Raw genomic sequence first — 23900 nt, forward strand, 5'->3', positions numbered from 1 at the left:
ACTTCAGACATCATGCTAGCAAAGCTTCCTTAGCTATGATTTCTTGAATAAATCATAATTGGCTGGGTTCACACAATGCTTGCCACAAATAATATATCATTCATTATAGTGTCCGGCTTCAGAAAGCATGTTAACCCATAGGCAGACAAACCATATTGTGGCTTAAGATGATCTATGTACTCAGTCTCCGAATGTGCAATCAGCATAGTTTATTGAACAACTATACACACTGTATGCTAACTGAATTTTGGTCACATTAGTAATACTTTCTGGACTGTGAAATAGCTTTCTTGCTTGTTCTATTGACCACCGACCTATTGTGCAATGGTACAATCATAGCTTTACGTTCATGGCTCCCTGCCTTTATCTGTCTCAAGGATGAGAAAACTTGACTATGAATCTTTATGTAGATTTAAACATTCTCCATTGAATTATATGTTGGTGTGAGAGCTTATTTCAAGATAAAGTGATGTCACTATGATTTCTACGTACTTCACATTATACCAATTGCAATGGAAGAATGATTTTTGCAAAAATATTACTACACTGGAAAGTGAATAGTCTCTGATTTCTAATAAAGCTTGTGGAATTCTTCTTTAAGAGAAAAATTTATTTGTGGCTATTTAACATATAAAATAGACAAGAAGATCTATTTAACGTTCAAATCTTTTAATGTCCATCCAGAAGTATTTTAAAGCTACATCTGGGGATTTTTATAAATAGCAATTTCATCCCATTTATGAGAGGAACTCTACCATTTTCTGACAAAGATGTTGGTAATATATATTCCTTTTTTAAAAAAAAATTTTTGCTTTTAGGTTACCATGGTCTTTATTGTGAGGAGGAATATAATGAGTGTCATTCAGCCCCTTGTCAGAATGGAGCTACCTGCCGAGACCTTGTCAATAGCTATGACTGTGTATGTCTTCCTGAATATGAAGGTGAGCAATACTATTTTAAAAGAAATTGATTTATAGATTACTGTAAATCTACCTAATAAATGTATGTTCATAATTTAAAATTCACCATTCACCAGACAAATCATTTTGTGGACATTTCAGACTCTAGTGCTAAACAGATTTGGATGCAACAGCATTCTCCCCCTAGACTATTATACTACGTGACCTAAATTAACAATGGTAAATTGATAATTGCCTTGACTCTGAAACACAATTAATTAAATTTTCTGATTAGGACAAAGATTGGTCTCTGACCTAAAAAGAAAATTATTTGAAAGGGAGCACTTGAATGGGCAAATAGAAGCAGTCTGTCATTCAGAGAGGTGTATTATGGTTTTTAAAAACAAGTAGATAAAAGTGTGTATGTCTGTTTGAGCAGTTTGTGTGCATTTGTTATGTTTGCCACAAAAAATAAAGGAAAAAACAAAGACTTTTGAAATGCCAATCAAAAAAGAGCAAGGAAATGCCTCTTGTTGATTTGCTGGTTGTGATTCCAGAGATAGCAAAGTAAATTGGTCAGTTATGGGTTGTCTAAACAAAAAACATGCCACCCTCGTTTTGAAAGTGGAGACCACTACTATCCCCTCTCCTGTCCTTGAAAGCTTTCAGTATATTCCCAGCTGGACCTAAAAGTTAGAGGAATCCCTCACTTCAGGTTTACCCTTCAATATCATCTTAAAAAGAGTATGCTAAATGTTAAATATAATGTCACTGGAGCATGATCAGAAATAACTATTGAGTGTATATTAGAATCACAAAAACATAGAAAACTGAGACCTAATGTTCCACCAAATCTGCCTTTTGTGTTTTCTTTTAAATGTATTTATTGTTTTTAATTATTTTTTATTTTATTTAATAATTTTATAATATCCTAGTGAACAAGAAACCAAACCATAACCTAGAACAAATTTTATGATCATGTAAAAAACAGTATATTCTCTATCAGTCAGATGCTGATACACCATATTTATACATTCTAATGTTTTTCTCCTTCGCCATCCTCTGAAAAAGTTATGCAGTGAAGAATACTTAGAAGCTGCAACTGGTCCAGAATATGGCAGCATGGACAATCATAGGCATGTCACAGTTTACTCATGTAACATCTCTGTTCCATGAGCTTCACTGGATGTTGCAATTTGCTTTTACTATTGTATGCTGTTCAGAGTTGTCATGGAGTTGGAAAGCCTTGCAAATTTTATAACTAAATAATTTTTTTCATGTATTATTCTCAGGAAGACACTGTGAATTATATAAAGATCCTTGTGTAAACATCAGCTGTCAGAATGGTGGGACTTGTGACAGCGAAGGGCTAAATGCTACCTGTATCTGTGCACCTGGATTTACAGGTACATTTTTTGAAAATTGCACAATATGCAGAGATATTTATAAAAATGCAGAAGTAAAATAAATGTAAAATGTATTAACTTGCATCTGCACTACTTATTATCCCAACAAATTAATGGACAGTTTAGATAACAGTACCTTATTCTGAACTAAAAAAAACATAGCAATAACAATATTTGTGATGTTTTGATTTGTATAGTAAAAAATGTATGAAAGTGAGAAGATCTTCCATAAAGGGAATTCAGTTAAGGTTGCCAGCTGTATCTTTCTTTTAATTTGTGCTAACTGAGTCTTTAATCTCTTTCTGATTGATTGGCTGCTTCAAGACAACCTTTTCATAATTCTTTGTTGACTCAAATTTGGGTAGGGTGTTTTTGTACATGGGGCAAGGACAATACTTTGGCACATTTTTCAAAGTACAGGTAGTCCTTGACTTACAATCATTTGTTTAGTGACTGTTCAAAGTTACAGTGTCACTGAAGAAAGTGACTTACTTATACTTAGTCCTTACACTTATACTGTTGTATTCTTCATGGTCACATGATCAAATGTTGGGAGCTTGGCAACCAGTATGTATTTACAATGGTTGCAATATTCTGGATCTTTTGATCACATTTCCCAGATGGTTTCCAACAAGCAAAGTTACTGGGGAAAGCTGTATTTGTTTAAGGAGCTCGTGATTCACTTAACAATTGCTTAATAACCAAAAAAGCTCATACAATTGGGTGCAGCTTAACCACCTTGCTTAACATCAGATATTCCGCTTCCAGTTGTTGTTGTAAGTTGAGGACTACCTGTATCAAGAAGATAAGGAATCCAACCACAGATTTCTGCTCTCATGTCTGTTTTTGTCCTTTAAAACAGCTTCCTTGAAACTAGGGTTCTACAGAGAAACTTATTAAACCTAACTAATCTAGTTGTGACTATACAGTATGTATGGGAAATGCAACCAGTACAACTGAAGGACACCAGTTAAGGAACAATGGTTTCAAAAATTAATTTTCTAGAATAAATCTTCCTACTTCAGAATTCTTTAGAGGAAATTCTGTTGAAACAGACATTTTCAAAAGAAAGCTTTGTTCTGATCACAGTACAGTAATCTTATTTCATTCAAGCTTTTTTCTAGATGTTTGATTGCTTTCGTATGCAGATTTTTGGCTGTACTGTCATTGTTATTGCTTTAGTCTTCTGTGCAACCCTGGGGGTGCCTGGGCTATTGTTTTAGAAGCAAATAATATGAAGTGAAAGTGATAGCTGACAAAGAGGACACAGCTGGATTGCTTCTAGCAAGGAGTATGTTACTTTTTAGTCACAGATACAAATATAGAAATATATATACAAATCAACATGATATGTAGAAAGATCACCGTGTATACCATTTTACATCTACAGTTTCAATAGAAAACTGTCTTTCTTACCTGTTTTAAGGTGAAGAGTGTGACATCAACATAAATGACTGTGAGAGTAACCCTTGTCGCCATGGAGGACTGTGCATAGACCAACCTAATGGCTATAATTGCCATTGCCCACATGGATGGGTTGGTGCAAACTGTGAAATACGTGAGTATATTTATTACAACTTGAACCATAGAAGTATTGTTTTTATGTAACATATTTATTTTAGTATTTAATCAAATACAGTTAACAGGAGTTTGTAAAGTCATCATAAGACACTCTGCACAGTATGTCTTCCGTAATGCTATAACCGTGGCAGTTGTTCGCAGACTTCATGTCTGAATGTAGTTGAAATTCCTGAAGACTTGGAAAAGGATTTCCTACAAAATTATGGTCCCAGACATTAATGCAGTTTAAAAAATAATAATTGTAAGTAGCAAATACTTCCAAGAAAGTATGTGTGGATCATGACAATGTTGGAATACTCTGTCTAATCTAATCTATGTTAAGCTTCCAGGAACCACTGCTAGAAGTATCCTGGGAATTCATATCTTATTGTCTGCCCAGCTTTTTAATAGTTGTGATTGCCTTTATATTCCATGTATATGGAAAAACTGTCAAGTGATACCCTTTTATAGTTGCCCCTGATTTTATATATTGCTTTTTAATTTTATTTACTTCATAGGATATTATAAATGGGAGATGTAGTGTTGGTATATAAACTATAAGTAGTTTCCAAGTGATTTCAACTTAAACAAGTCCAACAATTAACCAATTAAAGCAAAATTGTCCTCTAAATTGCATAGACATTTTGATATGGGTTGAAAAGCACCCACTTCTACTGAGGTTTAAAAGTACCATATAACTTTTATGAGATGACATTAAACTAAAAAAAACAACAGAATTTTTTCCAATTTTTTGCTTATGATTTATAACAAAGGAGTTAGTCCATATGCAATTTTAAGATGGTAACATCTTCCCTCATCTATATACTACTAAAATTCTAATATCTGTTTGTTTGTACCTTCAATTCAGAGGTGGGTTCTTACTAGTTTGGCCCGGTTCGGCCCGGTTCAGCTAAGTAAGAATTAACTCAGCCGGAAACGTGTCTGAACCGGTTCTAACCATAGGTGCCGCCATCTTGTTTTTTGCTTCTGCGCATGCGCACCTAGCATGCATCAAGCTCGCATGCACCCAAAGCGTGTCCCTGAGCAAACCGGCAGTAAAAGAAGCCAAAACCCACCCCTGCTTCAATTTTGTAAAATTGGATATTCGGCATTCTGCAAATTAACCCACTTGAGTTGTCTTGTTTCAATAACTGTTACCCTCAGAAATCATCCTTCCTCTTTCTTGGCTGACCTGTGGAATTACCTGCCAGTGTGCTGAGGGGAAGGGGAATAAAGGGAGCCATAGACAGCAAGGAAAATGCACCCTTGCTCCTCATCGCAGCATGCCCCCAAAGGTCCTCTTTCTCCAGTGATAGAAAGGGCTGACCTGCCAGCTTCAGCTCCTTACCTACCTCACCAGCTTGCATCCAAGTCATTCATGTCTCCTTTACAACAAAATGCTTTCTAACATTTTAGAGTAGTGATGTCTAGTTTTCAAGAAAAAGCAAACATAAAACTCAATATAAATTAAAAGAGATAAGAATTGTATTGCTGGCTAGGGATTCTATAATGAATAGCTGCATGTTCAGGTCAACTGAATAGAAATAGCTCATATTTTCCCATTTTATCCTACTGATAAATAGAACAAATGACTTAAATCCTAGAGATACAATACCTCATCCTCAATCCATGTTTACTGCAGGAGAGTGGTATGAAAAGCTTGAGGAAACTTTCCTCTCTTAATCATAAAATTCATTCTTCCAAGCTGCTGTATTCTAAGAAATGACATGCAGTAGTCTTTCATCTCTGCATCCCCAGTTCTGTGACTTTTCACTGCATTATTTATTTTTGAGTAGGTTTGAACTAAAGAATAAACCAACATTCTACACAAGGTTTTCCTAACTCACCTAGATTTAACAAGTAAAAGGCCATTAATTCACCCATAGTATAATTAGTATGGGAAGGCTAAAAATAATATTGTAGCTGTGTAAAATTATATTACATTTTGTTAGCCCCTGAGGTGTAGTTACGGATTTTTTTCTCATTTCTAATGTGTGTTTTGTTATGAGTCTGGAAACTATCCAAGGGTGAATGACAATTTATTTCAGTGATAGACAATAGGCTGACTGACAGCTGGATTTAATATCCTGAGACATAAAATAATCTTTGAAAAATGCATTCTATGCAGTGCTTCAGTATTATGTATTGTAATGACAATATTATGCAAGTTGTAAGAAAGAGATAGATTGCCGGGACCATATGCCTTTATTGTCTACTGAAGCTGATCTTCTATGATAGCAAAAAGTTCAAAACCTTAGTTTAATCCAATATTTTAAAAACTTCACAGGTTTAATATAGATAACAAATAACAGTGAGATGTAGCCCAAAAGGGAACATTACTTTATTTGAGCTATTCTTCCATCTTGAAAGGTCCTTGGTGCTCTCTGAGCTTGCTTGTTTTCAAGCAGACGTTTCATTATCAGACATTTCATTTTCCTAATTAGGTAACATCATCAGTGCTAGTACTTTTCCACCTTACCAGATTCATTCCTGAAAGAACGAAAAATGCAAATACAGTTTTAACTGGAAAGTAGTCTGAATGGATACCAAATCCTGTAATTGTCTTGGGCCACAGATCACTTCCAGACTTGTGTGGACAAATCATACATGTGAATAGAATAGAACAGAACAGAACAGAACAGAGCAGAACAGAGCAGAACAGAACACAGAACAGAATTCTTTTTTGGCCAAGTGAGAAGGAAAAGAAGTGGTCTAGAAGCTGTTTCAGTGATAGTGAAATCATGGTGTGAGAAATTGTCCACTTAGTCTACTTCTTCATTTAGGAATAATCAAGTAAATGTAACCAAAGTTGGTATTTTCATTGGCAGAGGAGGAGGAGGAGACAAAAGAATATGCAGTTGTAATACAAGTAGTCTTTGACTTTTAGCAATCATTCAAAGTTATATTGGCACTGAAAATATGACTTACAACCAGTTCCATTATGGCTGTTGCAGCATCATCATGGACATATGTTCAAAATTCAGGCACTTGGCAACTGGCATGTATTTACAATGGTTGTAGCATCCCAGGATCACGAGATGTCCATTTGCAACCTTCTCAGCCAGTTTCCAACTAGCAAAGTCAATGGGGAAAGTTGGGTTTGCTTCATGACTGTGGTTCACTTAATAACTGCAGTGATTTGCTTAACAACTGTAGCAAAAAGGTCATAAAATTGGGTGTGATTCATTTAACAATCACCTTGCTTACCGTGTTTCGCAGAAAATAAGACAGGGTCATATTTAATTTTGACCCACAAAATATGGCCTTGGTCTTATTATCGGGGGAGGGTGTGTCTTATTATTTTGGGGATGCAGGAGGCAGAAAGCATGGGACTGCATGTCCTGTGGCCCCCATCGCCTCCCCTCCCTGTTCTTTGCGCCGGCCGACCAGCTGCCTGGCACTGCTTTGACATGTCCTGTCATCACCCTGCGTCGGGTTGGGCTTTCTTTGCGAGGGGGACAATGTGGGGAGTGAGAGATTTAGGAAGCCTGAGTTGGCGTGGGGCAGTTTCTCCAGTGAAGCGTCTGATTCATCCCCAGGGGTGAGCGTTTTGCCTCCTCCCTGCCCTGGCTTGGAAGCTGCAGAGGAAGCCTGCCATGCCCTGCTAGGGGAGGAGAAGAGTCGACAAGAGAAGCCATGTCTCGCTCCACACCTCTCACTTCTCCTCGACCCCACCTGCCACCCGTCTCGCTAAAGAGACGGTTGGGAAGGGAAGCAGCCTGGATTCTGTTAGCATTGGGGCAGGGTGGGAGGAGTTGGGCTGCAAGATATGTGTCCTTCCCAAGACTTGCAGCTCTGTTGTGTTTCTCGCTGTTTTGTCCAGGGAAGCACCATGTAAAAAAAAAATCTTGCGAATTCAACTTCCCTGGACAAAACAGTAAGGAATACGAATGAGCTGCAAGTCTCGGGTAGGATGCATATCTCGCAGCCCAACTACTCCCACCCTGCCCCAATGCTTACAGAATCCAGGCTGCTTCCTTTCCCCACCGTCTCTTTAGCGGATGGGTGGCAGGTGGGGTCGAGGGAGAAGTGAGAGGTGTGGAGCGAGACGTGGCTCCTCTTGCTGTCACTTCTCCCCCCCTCATCAGGAGGCTTCCTCTGCAGCTTCCAAGCCAGGGCTGAGCGATAACAAAGGGTGAAACGTTCACCCCTGGGGATGAATTAGATGCTTCACTGGAGAAACGGACCCATGCCAGCCCAGACTTCCTAAACCTCTTGCTCTCCAGAGCATCCGCCTTGCAAAGAAAGCCCAACCCAATGCAAACGCCGCCTCCAGCCACCTCTTCATCCTGGTAAAACTACATTTTGAAAGGATGATCTGCGGTGGAGGGGGGATTCCTGCACATTGGCAGTGGTGTCTCCTCACAGGGCTTTTCCCGATGTCCAAGGTGCGAAGCAACATCCCATAAAGGAAGGCATGGAAATCCATACAACTGGGGATGTCGGAAGAAGCCTTGTTAGAAGACGCCACTGCCGATGTGCAGGAAATCTCCCCCCCTTCCACCTTCAGATAGTCTTATGGGCTGGCCGGACAGGTCTTCAATGAACTTCGCTCTGTCTGTGTCTCTGCAGGCAGCAGTGTCGGCAGCATCTCCTTGCAGGGCTCATTCTTCCTTCTCTCTGGCTGATTCTCAAATATTTTCAAACAAAACACTACCAAGAGAGGGAAGTATCTCTTCTCCTTCACTTGCCAAACTTTGCGTGTAGGCATAACGTTTCACAAAGTTCCTTAATCCGCGGATGTTGGCTCCCTCGCTTTGTATTTTTTATACACATACCGACATACCCACCCTTCCTGGGAATGCCGTTTCCCACTCCCAAGATTCCGTTTCCAAGGAAAGAAGAGCGCTGGGGCCGCACTGGGCATTCCCCCCTGCCCTGACTCCTGTCAGCCTCAACTTTGCTCCTGAAACCCTGCGGGCCACTTCTCTGCTTGAACTCAGCTGAAGGGGGGGCTGAGAGCAAGGGTGAGATGAAGCTGATTGCTTTCCCTTTGCCTCCTCTCCCAAAAGCAGTCTCGGGCGCAGCCACTTTTGCAGCAGGAGACTCAAGCCAGCCTTCCGAAGGGTACTGTAGCAGCAGCTATCCACAATTTTTTTACCCTTATTTTGTCCCGATCCATGTGGCTCACTGGGCCACATGGATCAGGATGAAATAATGATAAAAAAATTGTGGATAGCTGCTGCTACAGTACCCTTCGGAAGGCCGGTGCAAGGCACGTGGGGTGCATCACTTGGCCTCCTGCTGCTTTTGTGGCCGTAATCGATGGCAAAAGCAGCCACACTTGCTGGATGCCATGGCCTGAGCAGCACCCGCAAATCAGCTGTTTTTTGAATGGCAGCCGGATCATCTCAACTGATCCGATCAAGGAGCTGAGAAGCGCTGAGGTGACCGGGGAAGGGAAGGGCTTCCTCCTGTACTTTCCATGGCACCCTTTCACTAGGGCTTATTTTCAGGGGAGGGCATATATTTACACCCACTTCAAAAACCAGGCCAAAACCAGGCCTGGGCTTATTAGCAGGACATGTCATATTTTCGGGGAAACACGGTAGCAATTCTGATCCCAACTGTGGTCAAAAGTCAAAGACTACTTGTAGTTCTTGCTAGCTTTGTAGACCTTTATGCAGATTAGTATGCCTTCAAAAGAATGAGCAGAGAGTAAAGTGGAATGAGCTTTTTGTGGCATAGGGAAATGGAAATGCTATTAATACCATCATTGTTTTTTTCCTCACTCTTCTAGATCTACAGTGGAAATCAGGGCACGTGGCTGAGAGTCTGACAAATATGCCTCGGCATTCTCTGTATATCATAATTGGAGCCCTGTGTGTCGCGTTTGTCCTGATGTTGATCATTCTCATTGTGGGGATCTGTCGCATCAGTCGTATTGAATACCAAGGTTCAGCTAGGCCAGCCTATGAAGAATTCTACAACTGTAGGAGCATTGACAGTGATTTCAGCAGTGCTATTGCTTCCATCCGACATGCCAGGTATGCTTGGGGGTAAACAGAACACTGTTTTTGAAGAAACAGCAAGTTGGATGAAAAACCAATTCATGCTTAAGAGACAATGATAGAATGCTTCTGCATACAAACATTTTGAAGAATGAAAAAATAACTATGTTAGTGAATAAGCCTACGCTACTGCCTGTAGCCTGAGCTTTATCTATTCCTTTAAAAATGCCCTTGGCTTATACAAGCTTTTTAATATATAACCTGCCTTCTGCAATTCGGGAGCCACATTACCTGATGTGCAGGTCATTTTTGACTGGTTAATATTATCTTCCTAATGTATACACATTCAGGCACAAACATATTCCGATGGCCAAGCAGTAGTTAAATAAGAAATATAACCATTCAATCACTATAGAGTAACATTTTATTCCTATATTATATCTTTAACATGCAAGCCTAGGTTATAAACTCAACAGTGATAGTCTTCATGAATTGCCATTTTAAAGTTTAGGGATCATGCAAGATGAAACCTTCATAGACTTGTTACCAACTGCAACTTAGAGCAAGAACCTCACAGAACTTAATGCAATCAATCTGTTTCCACTTTGGTTAACTCTGTTTGAGATTACTCGCTTTCAAACTGCTCTGTGGGAAAGATCTGGAGCACAAGATAGGAGTTCTCCCCATCACATAGTAGCACTCGGGTCCCGAATGCTGGCTTGCTGATTGTCAGCCCAGCATTCTAACCACATGAGCCACTACATTCCACTTGCCTAAGGTAGAAGTAGAGTTTATAATTGCCTGATGCCTTAACCACTATGCAAAACTGGCCCTCTTTATATACTGTATATATACAGTACATGTATATACATATTTAGAGGCATACAGTCTATTGCCACCCAATTTCAAGAACTCTGGGCACTGATATTGTCACATAATCAAACTTTTCACATAAAGCTTCAGGTCAAGCAGGATGTATCTCAATCTAAATAAGTGGTTCCCAACCTTTTTATTTTGGCCATGCCCTACCTAAGCATCTCTAAAATCCTGATGCTCTCTCCCCCCCCCACCCGCCCGTGACATATAATTCTTACTTTACTCAATAAGTGAACTCTACTCACGCGTAGGAAGCCTAAAAGGCCATTAACTTGGTTTAAACAAGGTTCAACTTGCCCCCACTTAAAATCAAATTTCCCCCCTGTGGGGCATGGGCCCCACGTTGGGAACCACTGATCTAAATGGTGTATCTATGCCCTTCACCCCCCAAACAAGAATAAAGTAGTGACTAAAAAGGTAGGGACAAGTACACAGGTTTGTATATATTTGAGGTGTTGTTTCAAAGTGTGATCTTTAGAACCTCACTTCCCATGTGTAGCTAGCAACAGTACTATTTAGGATTAACTATAGTGTACAATTGATCATATAAGCTTTTACAGTTTCATTATAAGTATGTTAACATATATGGAATTACACTATAAAAGTTTGAAGTAGAGTTTTAGAATTGCAACTTTTGAGTGTTGAAAGTAATGATCTTGTAGATTAATGCCAGGAAGGTAGGTGTTTTTATATGTATTACTCTACTACGACTTCTGTCTTCACTTCCTTTTTTGAATTTTAGATTTGGAAAGAAATCTCGCCCTGCAATGTATGATGCAACTCCAATTGCTTATGAAGATTACAGTCCCGATGACAAGCCTTTGGTTACACTGATTAAAACAAAAGATTTGTAAACTATTTAACAGTCGTTTTGGGGGAGGGGATTATTTTTCAAAAGGATGGGCTACTGAATTAATTCAATATTTTTAAGATGAAGCAAGTGTATGAAAATTAAAATGTTTAGCTGCTCCAGAATTTTCGGTAGATTATTTAAGAACAGGTTTTCTGCAGCTTTTTGTTTGAAGGAAATATTTTAAACTGAATTTGTGACATTTATCATTTCTCTTTTAATGTACTTCAGCATTAGAAACTCTAATCTTAACAAGTAGTGTGTTGTTGCTTTTACCAATCTCAGATGAGTACAGGCAGAATATGATATGTTAAGCAATGAAAATTTCTCCTTAATGTAACAGTGGCAGCATTCTTAGTAGACTTAGGAAAAATGTAAAACTTGATATATTCATTATTGGAAAAAAATGAAGTCCGAAATGTTTGTGTTTGTGAAAAGGAATTTAGTAAAAATTATTATTCTTAAACTGAATGAATTAGCTTTCTCCCTCTTTTGTGCATGGATAATCTTTCTGTATTATGTTCCTGAAGCCTGCTAAAATTTGGCCTTGAGTTGGTGTTTGTCATTTTTGTAATGGTATTCAAGGTAAGCTTTGTAAAAATTAATATATCATTGAAGTGCCTATTAAGGCAAAAAAGGGGTTGTTCCTGTTGCTTTGAAATTAATTTTGGTTGATTTCATAATGTTGAGGATTAGATCTTTGTATTGGAATTACGTTTTCTTTAAAAAGTCCAGTTTTTTAAATAGTGCGAGTAAACAAAACATATAATTTGAACAGTTTGTCTCTCAAATGTTAACGTAAAGTATTACTTTTGTTTACAATATTGTGTAATTCTCATAGTACATCTTATTTACACATGTGGGATTTTTGTGGCTCTATTTGACTGCTTATGTGTTTCAAGATTTTTGCTCATTTCAAAGAATATTGAATAAATATGACCAATTCAAGTGGCATCTCATTTGTTTTGCCTTCAGCTGTTACGACTAGTGAGTGCCCTTGAATGTAAGCCATATGCCTTATAATTATAATGTAAACCAATCATGGGGTCTTGAGAACCAGTACCATTTTATTTATATATTTTGAACATTTTAAAATGTAACATATTTTTGGTTTGTATAATGTGGAGTTGGCTCATATTGTTTGTAATATGAGCAACTGCCATTTAGCACAAGTGTGGATTTTGAACACAATATAATCATGCGATGGGGACTGTTTTCCTTCATCTCAAAACAAGACCTACAGATGCACAACTTTCATTTTCTACTATATTTTTCTTTGCTTTTTTTCTACATATATTTCTTGATGAATGGTGGTTTTTTTATGTGCTTCAAAATATGCAATATTTATTAACTAAGTATGCCCAAGGTAGTTATATTTTATTAAGACAGTAATATCTTTAGTAAGGTCTTTAAGTAGTTGGCATCTACCCATTATTTTGGGAGATCTGAAGTAGTCAGGATGAATGGACCAGATACCCAGAATGTAATGGTTATTGTAGACAGCAATCTACAATGACCATTACAGCAGTCTATTCTTTGGTATGCTTAATTTGATAAATGAGTTGAAAGCACTTAGAGGGCAATGCATTAGGGATACAATAGTGGGAAAAGACCTAAAGTTTATATCTCATAGGGAGACCAAATGGCAGTGGGGAGAAGTAAGGCCAGCAGATAGGAAAGAGAGAGAAAGAAAGTAATTGAATATAAACCACCAAAAGTTCTTGTCTGTGTGTACTGATTAATACAGCATAACTCATAGGATGTTGTTTCATTACCGGGTTTCCCCGAAAATGAGCGCCTGTTGGTCGCCGCCTGGCTCCCGCGGCTTGGCACCTTTCAAATGCCAGTGAATGGTGCTCTGCATGGCTGGAGAGGGGGGTTGCGTGAGTGGCTGTTCTGCTCTCGCTCACCTGCCTCCCAGCCTCATGATGCATGGGCCAGCTCTCATTAAGGAGCCAGGACACCTATGCTGCCGCTCTATGGTTGTGGGCCAGCTGCCTGCAGAGTGTACAACTATACAGTGTGTGCCCAGAGTAGCCACTGCTGAAAGACTCAGGTTGGAAGTTGCGGAAAAAGCCAGGCTGGGATGGCAGTGGCGGCGGGGGTGTTCTGGCTCCATAATGAGAGCTGGACCATGCATCAGGCTGGGAGGAGGTGAGTGAGAGCGGAACAGCCGCTCGCGCAACCCCCCTCTCCAGCCATGCAGAGCGCCATTCACTGGAATTTGGAAGGCGCCAAGCCGCGGGAGCCAGGCGGCAGCGAACAGGCGCTCACGCAGCTTGGCGATACCCCTAGGTCAGTAAATGGCATTGTGCCCAGCTGCAAAGGGGGTTTGCTGGGTGGCTGATCATGAGCATGGTCGCTTTATGGCTGTTGTATTGCGCTGCTGCGACAGCGCAACACAGCCATTCACGCATGAGGCTGTGCCCGGCTCTTTGGAAGCCTGCTCACAAGAGAGCAGCTGCCTGGAAATCCTCCCCTTCAGCTGGGCACAGCGCTGCTCACCAACCTAGCGGTATCCTGAAGGCGCCAAGCAACATGATCACCTTTACCTCCCCCAGCTTCCCGCGGCTTGGCACCTTTGGGATACTGCTAGGTTGGTGAGTGGCGCTGTGCCTGGCCGGAGGTGAGGGGTTGTCCGGGGGGCTTATATGTGGGGGGGGGTTTATATTTTTGCCCACCAGAAAAATGTGGCATGGCTGTATTATGAGAACATGTCGTATTTTCAGGGAAACACGGTAGCATCCTCACCTTATTGCAGCTGAAGTGGGACTATAGTTGCAGCTGAAGTGGGACTATAGGTTGGATAAAATATATTGTATTTTTAGTAAAATAATTGCAGAGAGACATGGTCAGAGACATCTGCTTGAATCCTAAGTGGACAACTGCCAACTGAAGTAGACAGCATGGATTAGATGGAACAGTTTTAGGACATAATTATACCAATATATCATTTTTAGAAGCTGCATAACAATTCTAAATAGCATTTCTGTATCATTATCATTCTATTATGGAGTTGAAGAGAACTGCTACTCAGTATGTTCATGGCTGTGATTTATGCTGTCCAAAAGCCTCATGCAATATATATATGTATCAATGGCTAGCAGAAAGCATTGGTATACTATATTAGTAAGTAAAATTTAATTTTTCTGAGAATATCAAAGTAATTTCCCGATATTTTTGTTTGTGCAATATTTTTATTTGTTAATCGTTAGATTTAATATAAACCACAGGCCATGATTTTAACGGTTTATAATTTACAAATGGTTTATAGAACTGATATGTGGCTTTGGAGCACAAATAAATATCTTATAATCCATGTTGAGTATAGAAGAGATTTTAATTCTTAATTCCTTTCCTTGCAAGGAATCTTTTTTTTAAAAAAAATAACTTATAATTTTAAATATAATTTTCATTTATTACTTTATCCACAAGCCTTCTCCAGTCTTTAAAATATCTCTTAGGTTTTGCTTGTCTAACAACTGTGATCTATGTTAGTGACAACCTTAAATATAATATACCAATCTGAGAGGAAATTCTTTTGCTGCTCTTACATAGTTTTCAGTTCTTATTTAATTCTGGCTTTTTCCTAATATAAAGGGACCTTTCTTCATGCTACATTTAGAATATTGATTTTTGCCTGTATGGGTACTTTATTGATTCATTAGCAGGCTTTGAACATTTGGGAGGAGTGTAAGTACACAATACATCCATCTTTGAAAATGTCATTAAAATCCATTGCAGAAAACTCAAAACTTCTCTTGTATCACATTTCTGTTATACCTAGAAAAAAGAAACTGACTACTGTTTGATTTGGTATAGCTCTGTTAAGCACTATGGCTATAGACAAGAACAATTTAAAAGGTAAAACAATAGTAATAAAAATATATCAGGATGAAGCATAATCTGGCTAAAATAATATACCAAAACCTATAACATACTAAATATAAATTAACATAAGTAAAGTAAGATAAATCTCAGTTTATTTATTTAAGAAAATTTATATGGCCCAACTCATTCTCAGTGCCTCTGGAAGGCTTTACAAAAATAAAAACCCAATATAAAAACAATAACAAGCAATAATCCTGCACTCCCCTGGTGATAGCAATCAATCAATCAATCAATCAATCAATCAATCAATCAATCAAAGAAGCTATTTTATGGGCTCCATCCAGTCTGTAGTCCTGTTGGCAAAACCAAGTCTTCAAGGCCTCCCAAAAGAGTGTCAAAGTGGAGTCCAATCCTATCTCTGCAGGGATGATGTTCCACATGGAGGGAACATTATGGAGAGGACCCCACTTCTTCTTGGTTCATCTAGCTCTGATGGGCAGACGTGACTGGGAAAAGACGGTCCTTCAAATAACCTGGTTCCAAACCATGTAGTGCTTTAAAGGTAACAACCTGCACTTAGAATTGGGCCCAGAAACAAATTGGCAACTAATGCAGCTCCTGCTTCTGGATACTTTTCAAGGGCAGCCCCATGTAGAGCCCATTGCAATAATTAACACAGAAGGTGACTAGGGCATGCGTTGGAGTTGTTGATACAGGAAAAGTTGATACACTGTTTGGAACAGTGCTATCCATTCAAGACCAGAGATGGCAATTCTCCATGGACCAAAGAACTCCAAACCCAGAACCATTTTGTATTGCCAGGTTTCAGTTCAAGCCTGTTGATCCCCATCCAGCGCTTAACAGCATCCAAGCACTGCCACGAGGGAGAGGTGTCATGGCATCGTGGCCTTGAAGCAATTATTTGAGTTCCATAGCCAGTATATCCAATCTGGCCATGCTATCTGAGATCTTCACCTCCTGAATAATTAGTAGTTGGGACAATCATCTTGAATCCTGCATATCTTGTTAACATTTTGGTTCAGAATGTTAACAAGAATATATTATCCGTTGTATGTTCAACATAAGCAATTAAACTAAAATGTATCAATTTCACATAGCTTTTGCTGCTTACAGAACTTAAACATAAGACAAAACTGTGATTAGATATGGTAATTATGCCTGGTCCTTGAAGTTGCAGTTGCTGTAGTGTTAGTTGCTTGTCAGCCTGCCCACACTTTCCTCTCCCCCATCTCTGCCCTTTTGGCCACTCTTCACAGTAACTCTCCTTGCAGCATTAGTGATGCTGGGGCTAACATTGAGGTTTTGAAGGCTTCTAAAATTTTGGGAAGGATGCTTCCCCAATTGTCCAAATCACACGTATGGTTCTTGCTTTCTAAAGGCCTTTCTGAAACATCTCAAGGAAACCACATGTGATTTGAGGTGCAGCTTGCTTGCTAGGTTTCAGAATATAATTTTATACCTTGCCCCAACTGGAAGAGTGGCTGAGAAATGCTGTTTTCTCAGCTCCTTCACCTATTCTTACACTTTGTATAGGGCAGGTGAACAATTTTGCAGATTCAACTCGTTTCAGTTAAACACATTAGGGCTTTGTGCAATGTGTAAAACTACCCAGAGGGAGATTGAGCATAACATCTAGGAAAATAAGTTACCAAATATAGTAAAATCTATTTGCCTGTTGACACTGCCATCTGTGCACTTCCAATATTCATACCACATGACAGCTTTTCAACTTTCCTTCTGTTATATATGAAATGTAGCCAATAACACTAATCATATAACAAAAGCATTTCTGCCAAAATTGTTTTACTCATATGGTGCAGCATCCTCTAACTTTAGCACCTTTATTTATGCATTTCAATATTTGAATGGAAAATATTTAAGCTCTTCATGCAGAATTAGGTATACCTTGTAGACTCTATGTAATAAAATAACTAAAGAGCAAGTAAAATGCTTTATTAGAAAGTATAAATCCTGCCATTCCTCACCATCCAGTCAGAGCTGAAGAAGCTTCTTGGATGAGAAGTGAAACGTCTTCGAAGAAAAAACAGAAAGTCTGGTTGTCTCTTGAAAAAGCACTTTTGGGACAATCACCACCTGGATGACAGAGACTCTCCATAGACATTTAGCTTTATTAGAAACTTATAATTTGATTAGAAATACAATTCTATTTGTAAGAAAGACTATAGGTTGTCATGCTTTTCACCTTTCCCAATATACATTTTAAATTTAATTTATTGATAATAGCAAGAAAGATGAGAAAATATATTTCAGTAGTATGGTATCTTTCTGCTGCACCAGCCCTCACAAAACGTGGCTGGTTATAGAGAAAGATTTTTCTGCAATATATGAATTGCAATGTTTGCTGGTTTTGCTTCCATCATCAAATATGCATGCTTAACTTTTGAGCAAACAACATTATTACATTATTTGGTACCTGCATATGGATAATGTGTACATCCAATGGTTTGAAAGGTTCTTATTATTTTAGTAAGTGCAAAATGTAAACTCTGTGGTGAGTTAGCTGTTATGAGATGCATATTATCTTTTAGTCAGAAATGCCTTCCAACTGTTGCAGCCACTTTGCTTACATAGGATTTCATTGGCCACTGATTAACAATCATTTAGCTCTGTTCTGCTAAGTATTTTGGAGCAACAACATTGCTTTCTCTGGCTGAATTGGTTCTGGTGATGGAGGCAGCATGGCAAATAATCCTACAATAATCGGATAATAGTAATTAAACCAATCATTTAATTGGATTCAGTGGGGTTTTTATTCAAATAAAATAGAATAATATTGTGATCAAATCATTAATATAAACGTATTTACCAGAAATAGGACTATCTTGCCATATAGATCTCAGTGAAACACAGTCGACATTAATGTTCGCCAAATTAGAGGCAAAATGTGGTTTCCTGGAAAACCATTATTGCAAGAATGTCTAAAGCTGAAAGCATAACAAAAGAAAGCAGGAACACATCCAGGTCTAAGATGTGAGAAGGTGGACAGATGAAGGAAAAGAGTGGAGGGCAATGGGAAAGCTAAGGAGAGCTGTGAAACAAACCAAAGCCAAAGAAAAACTGGGAAGGATGTGCATGGATACATATACTCTGCATGAGAAAATTAGAGTTAGTGAGATAATGAATATTGATGAGAAATGCTGAAAGAAAATGAATTATTGGCTTGAATGGACCTTGTATACTGGCAGTATGGGATGAAAGCATTAGAAAGATTCCAATTGAAAGATATAATTATGCAATCACAGAGTGCCTTGTAATTTGAACTTCATGTATTTTTAGACTTATCATTTTTGCCTTCCAGGAAATGGGCACTCTAATCATGGGGACTACGTTAAATTAGAGTCCTTACCACAGCCTTCTTGGAATATTAGATCTCACAAGAAAGTTAAATTTGGTTATATACAACTAAATGAAGAACACAGAGTTTCCTTTCTAAGGTGTGTGTGTGTGTGTTACACATATGGACATAGGTTTTATTATTGTTAAAGTCTAACATACATAAGACTGATCATATGCATCTACTTGTAGAAATTGTGTTATCTTCAATTGGCTCGTTTCCAGGTTTACATAGAATTTTAGCCTTAAGTTGCTTTATTTGCATTAATACAGTATTCAGCTTCATAACTATGGTTCAGAAGGAGAAAGGGAAAAAAGGTTGAACTCTATGGTGTTCTTGAATACCACAAACACCTGGTTGAACAATGCAAGTATAAATTCTTCTGATACCTAGACAGGTCAATGAGAGATGCCTGGTTGCCATAGTAACCAACCTATAATGAAAGTAGTAAAAGAAGCAATAGGGTTCCGATAATTATCTTCTGAAACCAAAAACAGAAAGCTGTGTTTTCTAGGAATGTGGTGATGTGTACTTCTGCTTAGTCTCATACCTCATCAGCAATGTGTCTTCCATACCTGCACAAAATTTCAATTTTAAAGACTCTGCATAGATTTAAATGCAGTAGTGTGTTGGTAGGAAAAACATATTCATGAGAGATGGCTGGGAAATGTTGGTATGAAATCGATGTTTAATATGTGACAGATGTAGCACCTGCATTATATTAATGTAAAAAGCTAGCAATGCAATGGCCAAATAATTTGGTATGAAAACCTGAGCAGCCTTTTTTTTCCCCTTGGCTTTTACAGTTGAATCTCTTTAGAAGACTGATTTATTTTTAAATTCATGTCATGATTTGGAAGACACATAAATAATGGCTGTTACAGTTTGGTCTTTTCCCCCATAAGAAATAATAATTTCAGCTTGGCCTTTTGGGAACTAATTTCCAGCAGAAACACAGTGAAAATATGTTGTATGTGGCACTGGGAAGATTAAGAATCACTCTAGAACTTTATTCCAATGAATTAACTGTAGATTATGTTTGCATACATGGCCATTACTGTTAGATCTGGGCAACGAGAGACAGACTGCGGACACGAAGTGACTTATCAGCTCTTTATTAATAGTAGTAGTGATCCAGCTTGCTCTGTGGTCGGAGGGTTCCCCTTTTATATAGATCGGGTACGCCCCTCGACCAATCAGAACGATACCTGTTTCCCGCTGTAGCAGCGGACCAGAGAGGAGACTTGCCTCGATATATGCTAATATCTAACAATTACGCTAAGCCCTTCCAGAGCAAGCAATGCTATTTAAAACTCAAGAGTATGAAATAGTAAGCTAAAGACATTAAAGACACGAGATAAGGAAAAGAGTTAAGACTGGTTTACAATAGTGCTTACGATATATTTCTATCCTTTCAAACCATCTTTACTTCTATTGCATCCATATGCGCTTTGTGTGTTGCTTTATTTTTCTCAAACTTCTCTGCCTCATTGTGAAATTGTCATCAATTCCATTCTGGATTCCACAATTATTCTGGATTTCCTCTTTTGCTTAATTATTAACTCTTCCTTCAGATAGTGATATTACTATTCAATCCTCTCCAATGGATCTCCGAGTTGGAAAACCTCTTGGATACATGGCTACTGCTTAAACAGCATGGTTATGGCGGTAGCCAAAGATTCTTTGCCCAGTTCTGACTGATGCATCAGTTGCAACATCCTTTATTGACATAAATCATTCTTCAATCACCACTTAGTTGGATTTCTCTAAATGTACTTAATGAAGACAGCATTTGGAGACCACCCAGAAACTGTGGTTAGTCCAGTATGCAGTAGTTAAGCTACAATGTACCGTGTTTCCCCAAAAATAAGACAGAGTTTTATTTTCTTTTTACCCCCAAAATAAGCCCGTGGCCTTATTTTCAGGGAGGTCTTATTATTTTTGAGGTGCAGGAAGCTGTGAGCGTGGTCACCTCATGGCTGCTGCTGTGTTGCAATATTTTCAGGGAGGACTTATTTTGGGGGCAGGGCTTATTTTAGCACATGCGCTCAAAAGCTCGATTGGGTTTATTATCCGGGGAGGTCTTATTTCCAGGAAAACAGGATAGTTATGATGTTATTTCACATTCAGGAGTCTGATAGCCCACAGATAGAAACTGTTCTTCAGCCTGTTTGTGCTGCTGGCTTGCCGATGGTAGGAGGGTAAAGAAGTGCCGTCCAGGTTATGAGTCGTCCCTGAGGATTTTCTTCACTCTTCTAAGGCAGCAAGCCCTAGTGATCTTATCTAGTGGTATCAGGACAGCTCAATGTTTTGTGCGGTGCTCACCACCCTCAGTAATGTTTTTCTATCCATGGCTGCAGCTATAGTGTGTCAGGTCAATCCCATTGCTGTAGAGTACAAGGTACATTGGTTGCTACTGCCCAGTTTCTGGCTCTGGGTCCAAATGCTTATTACCTACAAAGTCCTATACAGAGAAGTAGTGGCTGACCTCAGGCATCACTTTGCCAAGAGTGAATCTGCCCATCTAGTAAGTACATTGTGAGAAGAAGACTGGCTTACACTCTTCACTCTCTGCTGTAGTCCCATAATTTTGTAACTCCTTGACATGAAGGCTCATAAATCCTCATCCCTCTAGGCATTTCATAAAGCCACGAAAACTTCATTGTTCTTTTAATGAGAACTGACTGTCTATGGCAGTCATCTGGGGGCCATTTATTAATAGTACACTTTGTCTTTGTTTCTTTTTCTATTTTTAGTCTATTGTATACCTTCAGATTGAGTTGTATTATAAAAACTGATATAATAAATAAATGAAATCTATTCACTTTATGGTATGTTTTCTCTAAATCAACAAAGAATAATCTTTCTTTCCTCTATTAACATTTTCTCTAGCAGTAACCAGGACTGCAAATTATCAGTCCAAGGAATGTTTGGCTGAACCCAGATTAGGCTAAAATTTAGATTTTATTTTCCAAATAGACAGACATAGATGACATTAACAAACTCATTTCTCTATAATTCCTCCATTCACTCTGACTATCTTACGTTAGAGAGAAAAATTCACAATTCTTTTCATTCCGTTCCAAGTAGCTTCTACATACTTTTCCCCTATCATCATTTTCTATTTATTCTTCTGGGAGAGCTGTCTTCTAATATTTTATATACGGGAGTCATGGTTTTTGTTTCTGTTGAATCTGGGCAACGAGAGAACAGACTGCGGACACGAAGTGACTTAACAGCTCTTTATTAGTAGTAGTAGTGATCCAGCTTGCTCTGTGGTCGGAGGGTTCCCCTTTTATAGGGATCGGGTACGCCCCTCGACCAATCAGAACGATACCTGTTTCCCGCTGTAGCAGCGGACCAGAGAGGAGACTTGCCACAATATATGTTAATATCTAACACCCCTCCCCTCCTAGACGGAACGTTGCGGTTAGTAATATAGTCCTTAAGATACGTTGGTGTTTGCCTTACTCGGGTGGAGCGTCGCAGTTCGGGTTGGTCAGGAGTAGTTGTAGGATTGGTTTCTTTCTGTGTTTTGTTTCTGGGCGTTTGCAGGCTCTCGTTGCTTTGGCGTTCGGGGATCTGCTCGCTTTCGTTGCTCGGGGGTTGTTCCGTTTCGCGCTCGACCTCTTGTTCTGTCCTTGGCTCGCAGGTGTCGTAGTTCTCTGTGTTGGGGCTCTCGAGTGGCTGGCTTTGCAATGGCAGGTAGCTCTCGTTCTCTGTTCATAGATCTGAGTGTGCCAGGCGACCCCGTAGTTGATCGATGTGCCTTTTCCAGTTCCGCCCATCTTCTAGTTCCAACAGATACGATCATGGACCCATGATGCCAATGACCTTTGCCGGCATCCACAATGTCCCCCCTGCATAGTTGTGGGCGTATACTGAATCCCCTATGCTAAAACTCCGAATTTTGCTTGTAGAGTCTGGGGGAGCTGTGGCAGAGTAATTTGGGTGAAGACGGTCCAGGTGAGACCGTAGACGGCGGCCCATGAGTAGCTCAGCGGGGCTCCTACCCGTCGTTGCGCTGGGGGTAATGTGTTGGATCAATAGGTAATGGTCAATGCGTGTTTGCCAATCACCTGGACCCATCCTAGCGAGGGCCTCTTTTGCGAATCGTACCATTCTCTCCGCCTGTCCATTTGACACCGGATGGAATGGCGCGACGAGGGCGTGCCGAATTCCCTGACCTGCTAGATATGTCTCAAATTGCATGGCCGTGAACTGGGGCCCTTTATCGGAGACCAGGAGGTCGGGCAGGCCATGAGTGGCGAAAAGTCGCCGTAGAACCTTAATGACTGCCTCTGCCGTGGTTGAAGTCATTAGGACTACTTATAGCCATTTCGAGTATGCATCCACAACTATAAGGAAAGTCTGACCTTGGAATGGCCCTGCGAAGTCGATGTGTATTCGCGACCAGGATGCTTTAGGCTTCTCCCATTCTGTGGCGGGCGCTTCCGGGGGTGCTGGTCTCGATTCCTGGCATGGGTCGCAAGTGGCCACCCACTCCTCTATTTCTTTGTCCATGTTTGGCCACCAAACGTAACTTCTTGCTAACGCCTTCATCCTAACAATCCCCGGATGACCAACATGTAAAGCATCTAATACATTCCTACGTAAAGCATACGGAATAACAACTCGATCCCCCCACAATAAACAACCTTGTAACACTGAGAGTTCGTCCCGTTTTGACCAAAACACTTTGAATTCCGGGCCCACGTTTCCCTTCGGCCACCCCCTCCAAACCCAAGTTTGAACTTGCTTTATTAACATGTCTTTAGAAGAAAACCGCGCAACATCGTAGGAAGAAACCGGTCCTGAGTCCAAACAATCAATGAGCAGCACCGGTACTTCGGGAGTGGGGTCTGGCAAAAGGTCTGGTAGTGGGCAACGGCTGAGTGCGTCTGCGTGTCCTAGAGTGGAGCCCGGTCGATGAATTAACTTGTATGAGTACGCAGCCAGGAAAACAGTCCACCTGGTCATGCGTGGAGAAAGGGAGACTGGAGTGGGGCGGTTTCCTGCCAAAAGTCCCAACAGCGGTTTGTGATCTGTAATCAGTTCAAAATCGCGGCCGTAGAGGTATTCGTGGAAATGTTTTACCCCAGCTACAGCAGCTAGCGCTTCCCTGTCCATCTGGCTGTAATTCCTCTCGGC

General features: G+C 39.7%; 1 protein-coding gene across 1 annotated transcript in view; it reads left to right on the forward strand.

The window, feature by feature from the left end:
- The window catches only part of DNER (delta/notch like EGF repeat containing), a 143819-nt gene extending 131043 nt beyond the window's left edge, over positions 1-12776 (forward strand). Inside the window, exons 9-13 of the mRNA XM_081956351.1 lie at positions 819-941; positions 2192-2305; positions 3732-3863; positions 9606-9852; positions 11435-12776. Of these exons, the coding sequence (XP_081812477.1) occupies positions 819-941; positions 2192-2305; positions 3732-3863; positions 9606-9852; positions 11435-11546 (728 nt within the window). The 3' untranslated portion in view covers positions 11547-12776. The remainder of the gene's footprint in view (positions 1-818; positions 942-2191; positions 2306-3731; positions 3864-9605; positions 9853-11434) is intronic.
- The last annotated feature ends 11124 nt before the right edge of the window (positions 12777-23900 follow it).

This window comes from Natrix helvetica, assembly GCF_964273705.1.
Source record: "Natrix helvetica genome assembly, chromosome: 5".
Classification (NCBI taxonomy): domain Eukaryota; kingdom Metazoa; phylum Chordata; class Lepidosauria; order Squamata; family Natricidae; genus Natrix; species Natrix helvetica.